Source organism: Diadema antillarum, unplaced genomic scaffold (genome assembly GCF_040938485.1).
Source record: "Diadema antillarum isolate AM-2024a unplaced genomic scaffold, OU_Dant_1.0 seq00000303_RagTag, whole genome shotgun sequence".
Classification (NCBI taxonomy): Eukaryota; Metazoa; Echinodermata; class Echinoidea; order Diadematoida; family Diadematidae; genus Diadema; species Diadema antillarum.
This window is the reverse complement of record NW_027271326.1, coordinates 133,539-148,565: the sequence shown is the minus strand read 5'-3', so window position 1 is coordinate 148,565 and position 15,027 is coordinate 133,539. Positions and strand designations below refer to the sequence as shown.

The following is a 15,027-nucleotide window of genomic DNA, read 5'->3' as shown; positions in this document are numbered from 1 at the left end:
TCACTTGTCCTTTCTCGATTCAACCAGACTGTCGGTCGTCGAACCGTTCGTCAGGACCGACATCTCCATCTGGATCTTTTGGTCCTTGCGTTTCTTGATGGCGCGGCCGCTGAGGAAGCCTATGGCACCACCCCCGAGGGCTGCTGCCGCGCCCACCTTGATACCCGCAACCAATCCAACAGGACCGCCGACGATTCCCCCCAAGAGCGCCCCTCCCAGTGGAAGCATGGCAGTTTTGAGACGGGATGCCTGAAATGGAAATAACAAAACACACTCAGAAGTCCTTTCAATTTCATGTCACATACACATTTTGACTTTGTTTCCCCATAGATCTTCCCCAAAACATTGTTTTTCTGCCAAATGTAAAACAGAAGAAACAAAATCTACTTCTCTTCTTCACTAAAACACATGATAGACATTAGCACATCTTTTTATAATTTTCACATCAATGCTCTTGGAGCTTTTGTAATATGAGGCAGCATTAACTACCAACGACAAGCAGTAGATAACTTAGTTTCATATCCAGCAAGTGAAGATCTTTTTTCTTTTCTTTTTATTGCTTTTTCAGCTAAATTCAAAATTAACAACTACCAAATTTATTGCTGTACATGTTGTATGAATTTAAATCAACAAATTCCTGGGAGGGGTTGAATAATCATATTTTCTTTAACTCTCTATGTGCCATGGTGGCAACCCCCTGTGTGTCACGTTATTCTAGGACACGAAGGTAGACATGCTTTGAGAAAGAATTCTGTTTTTCCAAAGTTAATAACTTCTACAAATTTCTGTTAAGCTGGGCATAATAGTGAGCAAAGTTTAAAGGAAAGCCAAACTTTGCTTCGATATAAATTGTATGACAAATCTATTTTCAATTTTTCTTTCGAATGACCAGTTTGCTACATTACTGTGAAGGCATGACTTTTGCACATAAAACCGTGACAGAAACTTAGAATGTACACGCAAATCTGGTTGGGAACATCGCTTGATAGTCAATCACCACATAGAATGCAAGCCGCATGTGAGAGGAACAAAAGCTCGAGAAACACTTTCATTGTACCGCGGGATTAGCGATTTATCGATTGGTTTTGGTGGCTTTGTTTGTTGAGCAGAATATGCGAAGATGGCACGCCGTCGACTGAGTCAGACGTGCGAACGTGGCACATAAAGATTTAATGGTTTCAAATTCACCTGTAGTAGATTCCTCACTCCAGCAGCCACATTCATGTTGGCGACCTCAATGTTGTTCTGGATGTGGTCCAGGGTCTCTTGCTGTGACTGAAGGAAAGAGCGAATGTAAACGATGTCGTCAGTATTGTTCTAGGGGCTCTGCCCAAAGCTATGAATACGTGTGAAGTCACCAAGTACTTCTACTGTATATCTAGTGAGTCGTAGTCGTAGTTAAGCACCGTGTGGACTCAAAAATCAATGAGCTCAAAGGGGCAAGAGTTTAACCTCGAGGTTAAGCTTTGTCATGCGGACGCGCGTCGAAGTTAGGGGGCAAGAGCTTAACCTCGAGGTTAGGGTTTGTCGTCTGAACGTAACTAATAATGTTATTATTTGTTATCAGGGATTAAAAGGTCCCCTCTTGATCTTGGCAGCAAACTCAAGAATGAGAAACTCAAGCTAGACTACAGACAACTCTCCTGATAACAAAGTCCTTGGGACAGGCAGTTTACTTTCTATATCAAAATCTTGTTGTAAATGAATGAATGGTAAAGTACATGTTGATAAATTGTTTACATGCAGTTGATAGTCTTGGGACCTGAATTTTCATTTCTTTGTAACAAGAATTTTATTATAACCGTGTTTGTCATAACTGGAGTGCACTGCAGCATTTGTTTCATTGAGGATACACACCTCACCTTATGTTCAGCAAAGTCTAGAGGATATAAACCCTGATAACAACCCTGCAATCACCACTGTCACTTCTTGTTTGCATACACAGCATATTTTGCAGCAATTTTATTCTTATGAATAAAGCAACTCAAGTTACATTTGCATAGGTAATGATGTGACAATTTGTTGTTTCCTATAACACTGCAAGGTATATCAGCTACGTAAGCCTCCAAAGGTTGGTAATCAGTACTTTTGCTTACAAAAAGGGATACAAACTTCGATGACATACAAATTTCACTTTAAAGAAGATGAAAATGTGAAATTTGGTCTCATATTTGATCCACATCACCCTCCCCCCCCCCCCCCATCCCACAAAAAAAGAAATAATAACAATACATCAGGCCCCTGGATCTGCTGCGAATAAACTTGAAACTACACATACCAACACACCCATAGTATTGACATAGCATCCCTTCCAACTGCATAGGTTTTTACCTCCGCCAAGGGGGGAGGTTATGTTTTCGTTACCGTTGGTTTGTTTTTTAGTTCGATAGTTAGTTCGTTTGTCTGTGTGCAAAATAACTTAAAAAGTAGTTAACAGATTGGGATGAAACTTGCAGGAAAGGTTGAGAATGACGCAAGTAACAAACGATTAACTTTTGGTAATGATCCGAGAAATTTTGGAGAATTTATGAAGGATTTTTGATATTTTGGCAGGTAGGGTCAATGAACTTGAGAGTTCAGGCTGCGCGTATTTGAGGTTTGCATGCGCGTATTTGAGGTTTGCATGCGCGCACTAAAGTGCGTGCTCTAGTTTCTGCAAGGATGAGGCGCGCCGTGCAGCTGAGGGTTTATGGCGTAACAAAGGCTTCTATATTGGGAAATCGGGCAACTTTCAGCACACATTGATATATATGTACGTATCGGTGGAAATCATTGATATCACTGACATCTCTATGGAAGAACAAGATCAATGGTGGAAATGAGTTGCATGCTTGCCGGAGGTTTGCGCTCTCAAGAGTGCTTTTCTAGTTTTGTTTTGTTTTGTTTGCTTTTTTTAGTAAAGACTGCTTATTTTGGGGGTGACAATTTGACAATGTATGGGTAAGGTCTTATTTAACCCAGCAGAACTCTCTATCCCAAAAACTCCTTCATACCAAGAATCACCAAAGACTGGAACAGATGACCCCAGGAGGTGGTCAAGGCCAATATCATGGACACATGATATTTGTGTCAAGAGCCTCTGCCAAAGATTAGTTGCTTAGTGCCAATTTTTCACTATTATTTTTATTGTTATTTATGAACTTTCCAGTTTATTGATTATTTATCTACTTACTTAATTGGGTAATGATTATTTGTGCAACTTGAACGCTTGGAAGATTCATACAACTTAGACCCCCTAAAAGTGACGGAATAATCAGCAAATTGACTGGAGTCACTCTCCCAGAAGAAGAAGGAGAACCCACCTTGACCTGGGCAGCAAACTCGTGGGTGAGGCTGTTGAGTTGGACCAGCTCTTCCTTGAGGTGGACCCAAGACTCCTGGGCCTCTTGGGAGGAGGAGTCCTCCTCATCCACTGTCTGTTGGGCCTGCTGCTGGAGGGCCCCACCACCTTGACGCTCACTCTCGTCGTGAGACAGGTGGTCTGAGATGTCTTCACTAGTGTCGCCGGACAAGAGAGGGCTCTTTGCTGCTGAGATGAAAGAAAAATATAACTTAGTACAGTGCACTCCTGTTATAGCGAACACGTTTATAATGAAATTCCGGTTACAACGAAGTAAAAATTCAGGCCAGGACATTATCCCTCTATGTTTTTTATTGTTTATTTGTTCCTTCTTGCCTTGGGCAATCACAGCTCACCACTGGGAAGACATATTATGAGGACACTCATCATCAGGCCTGCAAACCATTTCTTCTTTTGTGCAATGACTTCCTCTATTATATGCATTGGACAGTTTTTGCCAAAAATTAGCATAACAGGCAGTGACATACAATTGATTACTATCAGTTGCACAAGGATTGAGACAAAAAAAAAGAAATACATATATATATATATATATATATATATATATATATATATATATATATATAGATAAGTAACAAAGCTGCAACAAAGTTCATGCTGTATTCACCAACGGTTTATTTCTTCACACAAATTTTCGGGCGTCTCGCCGCCCTTTCTCAAGTGTTGATACTGAGAGAACAATAACAAAATTAAGCCATAACAATATATTGCAACCGTGTTACTAAGGATGCGCGCTTTAACGCATCCATGCTAGGCATCCTAACACCCAGCGCGCATCCTGGCAACAGTACAATGTTACGTCATAATGAAATTACAATGAGTATAAAGCATACATGAAAAAACTTGGCACGACTGATACAGAAGTAATTCCTCTGAATACGCAGCTGCGGTGGTAATGTAAAAGCAGTGCATTATTTCTTTCAAAATTCAACATACACATAAATTAACTTTAATTCTAGTGTATAGATAATCTTTACATAATCTGAAATTATCATGATCAATATAAACATTCGATTTTTTTAAATCAAACTGAATCGTCACACTGATGGTTAAATCAAAATGCAAAATATGTGCAAGCAGTTTACCATTCCTTTCAAACTTCAGCATACACATACATTAACTTCCAAATTCTGGTGAGTAGATAGTCTTTAAATAATCTGAGACTATAGCATGAATATGAAATACGTGAAAAATCATATTTTTCTTCTTTTGATTAAATAGATACGTCACAATACGTCTCGGAGTGGAAAAAAGACTGGTTCCAAGAAATGGTTAAAAGGAGCGTCAGCATTATATCACTCAAGCAATATAATGATAAGATCTATTGCAGCGGGGTAAACGGGAGAACATACAACAATAAGCGGCGCACCTACTTGTAAAAAGTGTAGTTCGTGAGCCATGATAGATCTATGTTCATGCCCTGTCCCTGGAAGCTTCGTGTGCGGATGATTGTTTTTAGTTCTTTCACGTGTCTTTCTTCAAATGCTTCCATGTCCTTGTATAAAATGCAACATTGCAGATCTGTTAGTGTGTGATTTGGTTTGTTGAAGTGTTGTGCGACTGGATGTTGTGTTTGACTTCTAATGATTGTGCTTTTGTGATTGTTGAAACGTTGTCTAAAATTTGTTGTTTCTCCGATGTAGACAGCCAGGGGACATTGCTTGCATGTAAGGCTGTATACTACATTCTTGCTGTTGCAGTCCCCTGACGTCGGATGGAGGGTGTGGCCGGAGCCAAGTGTGATATCTGTATCTGTGATTAGGTGAGCGCATATTTGACATCGTTTGTTTCCACATTTATGATTTCCAGTAGGATTGATTGTTCTGTTGACTCGAGATCGTGTAAGCAAACTCTTCAGGTTGCGTGGCTGTCGTTGTGCATGTAAGGGACGTGCTGTTAACTCGGGAGCTACCGATTGGACTTGTTTGAGAGTAGGCCATTCTTTCCTCACTTCCTTCATGAACTGTTGTGATGTGGGATGATATGTTGTTACAAAGACTTTGCGTGTGTGTGAGTCTTTGGGTTTCAGATTATCATGATGTAGTAAGGATGAGCGTCTTTTTGCTATCGCGCGGTCCCTACCTGCTTGCACAATGTCTAACGGGTACCCCGCTGCAACGAATTTTTGCCCCAGCTTCAAAGACGCATCCAGAAATTCCTTGTGATCAGAAATGATTCGTCTGTAGCGGAGCATTTGACTGTACACAATTGACCTCTTAATATGATTAGGATGGAAGCTGTTGTACTTAAGATACGTCTGTCTGTCTGTAGGTTTGTGGTAAACAGACGTGTTCAACTTCCCTCCTTCTTTGCGGATAGTCACATCAAGAAAGTGTACTTCTGACCTAGAGCTGTCCATAGTAAATTTGATGTCGGGATGAACCATGTTGAGCTTGGAGTGGAACTCCGACAGCTGTTCGTCAGAATGGGGCCAAATGAGAAAAATGTCGTCAATGTAGCGGACGAACATGCTAGGTTTTAGAGTTTCTTTCGAGAGGAATTCTTTCTCGAGTACGGCCATAAAAATACTGGCATACGCTGGCGCAAATTTAGTACCCATGGCAGTACCCTGAGTTTGTAGAAAGCATTCATCATCAAATGTGAAGTAATTATGTTTCAAGATGAACTGGGCAAGACGACAAATGTCTTCTATGGGCATGTCAGAAGAAGGGTCGTGTTTGGTCAAAAATCTACGCAATGCATTAACCCCATCGGAGTGAGGAATTTTCGTGTACAGACTGACGACATCCAAAGTGACTAGAGTGCAATTTGGAGGAAGCTGAATGTTGTCGAGTCTATTAAGAAAATCATTGGTATCTTTTACATAGCTCTCTCAGGGTACTGCCATGGGTACTAAATTTGCGCCAGCGTATGCCAGTATTTTTATGGCCGTACTCGAGGAAGAATTCCTCTCGAAAGAAACTCTAAAACCTAGCATGTTTGTCCGCTACATTGACGACATTTTTCTCATTTGGCCCCATTCTGACGAACAGCTGTCGGAGTTCCACTCCAAGCTCAACATGGTTCATCCCGACATCAAATTTACTATGGACAGCTCTAGGTAAGAAGTACACTTTCTTGATGTGACTATCCGCAAAGAAGGAGGGAAGCTGAACACGTCTGTTTACCACAAACCTACAGACAGACAGACGTATCTTAAGTACAACAGCTTCCATCCTAATCATATTAAGAGGTCAATTGTGTACAGTCAAATGCTCCGCTACAGACGAATCATTTCTGATCACAAGGAATTTCTGGATGCGTCTTTGAAGCTGGGGCAAAAATTTGTTGCAGCGGGGTACCCGTTAGACATTGTGCAAGCAGGTAGGGACCGCGCGATAGCAAAAAGACGCTCATCCTTACTACATCATGATAATCTGAAACCCAAAGACTCACACACACGCAAAGTCTTTGTAACAACATATCATCCCACATCACAACAGTTCATGAAGGAAGTGAGGAAAGAATGGCCTACTCTCAAACAAGTCCAATCGGTAGCTCCCGAGTTAACAGCACGTCCCTTACATGCACAACGACAGCCACGCAACCTGAAGAGTTTGCTTACACGATCTCGAGTCAACAGAACAATCAATCCTACTGGAAATCATAAATGTGGAAACAAACGATGTCAAATATGCGCTCACCTAATCACAGATACAGATATCACACTTGGCTCCGGCCACACCCTCCATCCGACGTCAGGGGACTGCAACAGCAAGAATGTAGTATACAGCCTTACATGCAAGCAATGTCCCCTGGCTGTCTACATCGGAGAAACAACAAATTTTAGACAACGTTTCAACAATCACAAAAGCACAATCATTAGAAGTCAAACACAACATCCAGTCGCACAACACTTCAACAAACCAAATCACACACTAACAGATCTGCAATGTTGCATTTTATACAAGGACATGGAAGCATTTGAAGAAAGACATGTGAAAGAACTAAAAACAATCATCCGCACACGAAGCTTCCAGGGACAGGGCATGAACATAGATCTATCATGGCTCACGAACTACACTTTTTACAAGTAGGTGCGCCGCTTATTGTTGTATGTTCTCCCGTTTACCCCGCTGCAATAGATCTTATCATTATATTGCTTGAGTGATATAATGCTGACGCTCCTTTTAACCATTTCTTGGAACCAGTCTTTTTTCCACTCCGAGACGTATTGTGACGTATCTATTTAATCAAAAGAAGAAAAATATGATTTTTCACGTATTTCATATTCATGCTATAGTCTCAGATTATTTAAAGACTATCTACTCACCAGAATTTGGAAGTTAATGTATGTGTATGCTGAAGTTTGAAAGGAATGGTAAACTGCTTGCACATATTTTGCATAACCATCAGTGTGACGATTCAGTTTGATTTAAAAAAATCGAATGTTTATATTGATCATGATAATTTCAGATTATGTAAAGATTATCTATACACTAGAATTAAAGTTAATTTATGTGTATGTTGAATTTTGAAAGAAATAATGCACTGCTTTTACATTACCACCGCAGCTGCGTATTCAGAGGAATTACTTCTGTATCAGTCGTGCCAAGTTTTTTCATGTATGCTTTATACTCATTGTAATTTCATTATGACGTAACATTGTACTGTTGCCAGGATGCGCGCTGGGTGTTAGGATGCCTAGCATGGATGCGTTAAAGCGCGCATCCTTAGTAACACGGTTGCAATATATTGTTATGGCTTAATTTTGTTATTGTTCTCTCAGTATCAACACTTGAGAAAGGGCGGCGAGAGGCCCGAAAATTTGTGTGAAGAAATAAACCGTTGGTGAATACAGCATGAACTTTGTTGCAGCTTTGTTACTTATCTTTTTATCTTGCCAACACGTGGACTACCTTATCAACATATATATATATATATATATATATATAGATAGATATATATAGATATATATAATAACATGCAAAACAGTATTATATTGACCATGATCAAAATCAGTATTGAAAACTGCAACTATATATGACTACCTGAATTGACATAATTGACATATTAGTATGTATGACATAACAGAACCTGTATTTGTGACCCACTACAACAAAAGGATCCTAAAGTCGTGGGAGGTAGATTTTCTGAAAATGGCATGATATTATTCCCTTAATGTTCTGCTTTAATTTCATATATCACACGACTCACACAAGTACTTGGTTGCAGAGATATCCATAATTTTATGAGAGCATGTTGAGTGGTCTAGGAAATCAGCATTTCGAGAGAACCGCCATTAACTTTTTCCTTCCGACACAATTGTGATGAAGGGGAGGCAAGACAGTTTTCACCTCTTGACAACAGAAGGTATATTTGCTCCTTGCAACCTCCACAATGTTCACTCAAGCCTAGTGCCAGCGGTCCATGCACAACCAATCAGTAACCAGGATGCCCCACACCAACCAATAAGATCACTCCCTTATTGCTAGGGGTGGAGTCTATCTGCAGCGCTAAATCCAAATCTTTGTACATGTTTTTGTTCTGTTGAAAACCGGAAAATCATGGCCCAGAAAAACGCTGATTTCTTGCTTTTCCTCTGATCATTATTCCAGCAGATGACAGCGGAAACATTAGACTACAAAATTATGCCAAAAGCAGAAACTCGATGGTTTTGATAAATTTTGATGAGTGACTTTCGGATCCTTTTGTCATGGCGGGTCATATTTTAGCACCATAAGCTGAAGAATACAATGTGGTAGCTATCTGAGAGCAAAGAGTTATAAATGCACTCACAAACTTCTCTGGTTACCCACTTGTGTGGTATGATAATACTATACCTTCACTGGAGCTGTTGAGACGAAATCTTGACCTCGTCTTCTCATCGGCATTTAGGAGGGATTGGGTCATAAGAGGTGGGTCCAGCGGTGAGCTCTCCACCCCGCATAGTTCGATGACCTCCACCACAGCATGGATGACGTCGTCCTTGACCGGCGCCATCTGGCCGTCAAACTCCTCTAGGTCTGCCTCGCACACCTGGAGCCGCACTTTCTCCATCTCCCGTACATTGGCCTTCAGTTGCTGTGATAACAACGACACAAAAATCTTATTACGACCAAAGCGACGATGAGCTTTCACCGACCTACAAAATTTGCAAGAAATTTTCACATGCCCTATGTGATACATCATGTACACTTGTAATTAGTTTGTTGATCACTGTATACTGTAAACGTCGATATTTTCGTGTGATTAATTTTTTGTACTGAGCTGCTCAAAAATATATTCGCGGGTCCTTGAATACACGTTGCACAATTGTCAACCTATTCACAATGTGCAGAGAAAATTGTGAAGATATTTTTGCTGATTTTAGAATTCACGCAAGACAGAAGTTGCACCAAATAAGCGAAAATCAATGTACCGCAAAAATTTCTGCCTGTAATACAGTACATGCATTGAACATTCTCCTTGATTACCATTTATGTATTCATGTGACTGATAGATCTGGTTCTGTATTTGCGAATCATATTGAACTGAGCTGAACCAAACAGAACTGCATACTGCACATCTAGTCTTAGAAAAGCAAAGTAAAATCTGATTGAAAAATCTTACAGAAAAATGTTCACATAAGTCTAGCTTGAGTTTAGGAGCTCCTGTTACCCTAAATGAGCCAATGTTGTACACTGTAGCTGTCACATGCTAAGCATTGCTTTTTGCATAAATTTAGGTTCAATGCCCTGTAATGTGCTCAAGCTAAACCTACTTTGGAAAATGATGCAACAGTCTAACATCATAGCCCATGAGATTAACCTGTGAGGATGGGCTGATTTTGCTACAACATGCATTTCCCATAGACACATTTCCGATTACAGTTCGACCTCGATTATCCGGCCATGTCGGGACCGGCGCTCATCCGGATAAGCGAATTGGCCGGATATGGGAGACACAATGTTAATGTACTGAGTATATAGCTGCCATCCAAGCTGCCGTCCCAGTGCACTGGCAGCAAGGCAGGTAGAGTACCCCGCAACGGTGGTGTAATCTATGCTAGCCTGCGCAAAATTTATAGATCACGACTACTTAATTTTACGATGATAATGTGGTGTGAATTTATGTTAGTTCTGTCGGGAATATTGTAGGTAAGTCGTGTGAGTTTTGTAGAAATTTTAATTGAGTTTAAAGTCACTGTTTTTTTCTCAATTTTTGGATGAAAAAAAAAAGTCCTTCACTGCGTGAACGCGTCCGGATAATAGAGATTTCCGGATAAAGGGAGGCCAGATAATCGAGGTCGAATATTCTGTATACTCGGAATAAATCTTCAACGGGTTAAACAAAGGAACAGAGAAGCAAAGAGAAACTTTGATCCTTGCTTTACCACAAAAATGATAAAATCTAGCTATTGTCTACTTGCTGCAACAGATCAGAAGTCTATGACATACAGCATTTGTATTTTCCCCTTTTTCTTTCATCTGGATTTCTTTTCACATAGCGAGTGGCATATCAAATATCACACAGTTTTCACATCAATATATTTGTGGTATGATACTCACATCAAATCCCTCAAAGATTACAAGGCTTAATTCACTCACTTGTACTGTCCTCCTGGCATTTATCTGCTCTGCTCTCAGCTTATCCCATTGTTGTTGTTGCTGCAACTTTTGGGGTAAAGAAAAAGGTCGAAAATCAACATGAGCATCGGTAAAAGGGAAAAGACACTATCACGAGGAAATTCACACCAAGACCAATACAAATACTATGCCTATCCAGTTCTGAATACTATAAACAGCCAAAAGATACACAAAATACGGATACCAGATACTCAAAGTTAGACAAATATATAAATAAACTACAAAAGCACTTTAAAGCGCAGACCTCAGCCAACCAGCTAATTTCTAGCCATGCTCACATGCTGAAAGTTGTCCAGTTTTCCAATACAGAAGCCTGTTCTTTACATCATCAGCTTCCAGCTGCGCAGCATCTCGCCCGAACAGAACTCGCTCTTAATAAGAGCATGTATGCAAACCTCAAATACGCACAGCTTGAACTCCCTAAATGATTTACCTTATCTGCAAAAAGATGAAAAGAATTCCTAAAAAATCCATAAATCCTCTGCTCAAGGCTTCATTATCAACTTTTCCTGCAAGTTTCGTTCAAATCCGTTCATAACCTTTTGAGTTATCTTGTACACAGCAAACAAACAAACAAATTAAATGCCAATGAATACATTTTAATAACCTCCATCCTTGGCCGAGGTACATGTAATATGTGGCAGTGGAGTCCTTCTCTGCCTACATAAATGTACTTTAAAAGCAGGTCAGATTGCCAAGGAAAAATGCTTCTTTTGGAAATGTATGATGCCACTCTCTCTTGTCAGTGTTAGGTATATTGACTTGATGTTTATTTTGATTGGCACAATGGCTTTGTCATGTGTTTGCTTGTTTGTTTGTTTTTTTTTTTGTTTTTTTGTATAGAATGGAGTGACATAAAGGTTGGTACCTTTTGAATATTCCTACAGTGGTTGCTGAGCCTGTCAAGATCCAGTGGAATGACGATCTTGGTGTATCGGTTGATCGCAGGTTCCAGCTTCTTAATCGGCTGCTTCATTATGTCATCGGGGTCGGGCACACTTGTAGGAGTCTCACCAAAATCTGCCATACCTCAGCAAGCCTTTGATTTCCTTGAAGACAACAAAATAAAGTGGTTGTGTAAAGAAGATATCAATCTACATTCCATGTATAATTAACTCTTTATGTGCCATGTTCGCACGTCCCACTCAGTCGACAGCGTGCCAACTTCGCATATTCCACTCAAAAGCACTAATCCGCTTAAATTGATCGATAAAGAGCCTAATCCCGCATTACAATGAAAGCTTTTCTCGCGCTTTTGTTCCTTTTACATACAACTTGCATTCTATGTGGTGATTGACTATCAAGCGCTGTTCAAAACTTACTTTGCGTGTAAATTCTAAGTTTCTCTCACGGTTTCATGTGCAAAAGTCAAGCTTTTACAGTAATGTAGCAACTGGTCATTAAACAAATAAATAGAAATGGATTTGTCATACAATTTATATCAAAGCAATGCTTGGTATTCTTCTTCAACTTTGCTCACTATTATTTCCAGCTTAACGGAAATGTATAGAAGTTATATAGATTGGAAAAACAAAATTCTTTCTCAAAGCATGACTACCTTCGTGTCTCAGAACATGGCACACAGGGGGTTTCAACCATGGCAAATAAAGAGTTAAGGAATGGAATATGAAATTGCTGTTACATTGCATGTGGCTAAACTATTTTACAAGAATTGTAAGTGGTCACTAATGCGATGTACAAGATTTTGCAGGATACTGAGATGAAATGATGAGGTAGGCTATTCCTCATGTGTGGGTTGTGACTCTCTCACACACAGGACCAACAGAAAAGCTTTATCCTAATAAAAGGTGGGTCCCACCTTTTATTGGGATCTCTTTGTTTTACTTTGTTTTTGGATATCTCAGCCATTCCAAAACCGATTTTCATCAAATAAACTGTGAATTCCTCTTAAAATGGTATGCTTGCCCTGTACTGTTTCACAAAGTGCTTCTTGGTGTCTTGCAAAATGTTAAAAGCCCAAACTTCATTTCCACCAAAGAAAAGGAACTGGACATCTCCTATAGAGATCAATGTCATGTCGTAATATCTGAGAGGGGTAGCATCTTTGGCCTGTTACTGAATCAGGAAGGCATGGTAGCAGATAACCGCAGCGGCGACCCCAACACGTACTGAGCTGTTACTGGTTACAGCGCCCCACTCTGGGGTTAGGTAGCAGACAACACTGCTCATCTGGAGTGCGAGTACCAACTGGTACTGGACTCACAGCGTCAAGTCACGACTAGCCTGACCAGACCGCTGTGCAAAGCACAGCAGTCTGACATCTACTAGTGTTTTACGTTGTATCAGCTACGACCGTCGCTTTAAAATGTCTTTTATTTTGTTTGATTTTACCAATAAGATGATTTTTACCACTCACCTACATCGTATTTTGCTGATGGTTGAGCTGAATTTGGTGTTTTGTTGGCATCCAGACCTTATAGTTGAATTTTTCGGAGTAAATTGTGCAACGATTTACAAAATCAACGAACTACCACGAATGCTCAACCGGAAGTACCGTGGTAGCATTTTACATATGCCCGTGCGTCTTGTGTGTTATGTAAAGTTTGTGGTTTGCTAGTAATGCTACATACATTGTACATATATCTATCAGCGTGTGCTGCTCTCATGATTTGACCTTTTCATGGGTCACTTCCGCTCTGACAAGGTCATGAACTTTTCCGACTCGCTACGTTGTAGTATACGAGAGTGATTGCCATTCAAATAACAAGCAGAAGATGAGGAGTGAAGCAATATGGACACTTACAGACCTGATTTTAATTACGGATTTCGGTGGGTTTTTGACGTAATTTTAAACAAAATCACATTACGGATTATTGAATGAAGACTATGGGGATCCCTTATATTTTAGTTTTCTACAATTAATAAAGATATTCAGGAAGGAAACGTACATCCACCGCTGAAAATGACAATTGCCTTAGCATAGCTATGTAAAAAGTGTCAGACACAAAAATTTGATAACGGGAATGATCGTCCATTCCCTCACAAGCACAGGTCCAGAAATCTAGAGCTTTCAGGGTTAGATCTATCTAGAGACTAGCCTGACCAGACACTGGTGTCGCTTCGCGACAGCGGCTGCGTGTAGTTATCTAGAGACCAGAGTCTAAGTTAGTGACAATCTTGACCGAAAGATTGGTCTGTATCTGGTTGTCGCGGATATGTTCCGCGGAGACTGCGTTTGGCTTCACGGATCACCTCCTATCTATAGATCGGAGCACGATAACAGAACGTCAAAAAAATAAGACTTCTCCGGACAGACAGATCTGTCTGTCTACAAGGGCAAGATACCTTTCTTTCGGCTCATGCGATTAAAGGATTGCTTACATTATAGTTCATACGTGAAGTTTATACTATGCTTGATCGTGTGATGTGCATTGTAGTATTGCAGAGGGTATTGCTACGTAACGATATCGACCATTCGACGACCATCAACCCCACGGCCGCGGCTACAGTACTGCCGAAATGTCCGATCAATGACCGGCAATCCGTATGGACCGCACCGGCGTAAAACACGGTGACGATACACGTCATGAGTGCACAGCAGTTCATTATTAGAAAGGGTTCCTAGAAAGTTCACTTACCATAAAAACATTGCAGGGTTGTCTGTGAATAACTGTTCATCCATCCTAGTCTACCTCACATTCAAATCGTGTAACGGTGTATTAACACCTAACACAATGCTTGTGCTACGAAGGTCGAGCCCGTTTCTCCAGCTCCATACGCCATTATTGCCTTCTGCATTGTTTACCAACCTATGTACATGTACTGTACACCGAGTATACTATGGGAAATCCCGTGTTGACATCGTACCACTCCAAGAATTATCTGCTGCCCGCTGTTGTCGGGTGACGAGAATTACTTCTGCTCACCACAGAGCTTCATGAGATTATACGAAAAAATAACAGGGCCTAATAAAATAAACGAATATATAGGCCTACAATGCGAGTTTTTAAAAAAAAAATCTGATTATATTCCAGCATCAGCAACAGAGGAATAACAAAAAGTTGATAAAAAACAAACTCGTATTGTTAATCTGGACCTCTTGCCAAAGGTTTATTAACACTCCATCAACAGCTTCGC

General features: G+C 40.3%; 1 protein-coding gene across 1 annotated transcript; it reads right to left on the bottom strand.

The window, feature by feature from the left end:
- LOC139730354 (syntaxin-17-like) lies at positions 1-14,600 on the bottom strand. Its single transcript, XM_071641219.1, has 7 exons — positions 14,529-14,600; positions 11,798-11,978; positions 10,891-10,956; positions 9,145-9,385; positions 3,303-3,526; positions 1,189-1,275; positions 1-249 (listed from the first exon to the last, which is right to left on the bottom strand). Exons 2-7 carry the CDS (start codon positions 11,954-11,956, stop codon positions 1-3), a joined length of 1,026 nt encoding a protein of 341 aa, XP_071497320.1. The 5' UTR covers positions 11,957-11,978; positions 14,529-14,600.
- Positions 14,601-15,027: the final 427 nt, after the last annotated feature.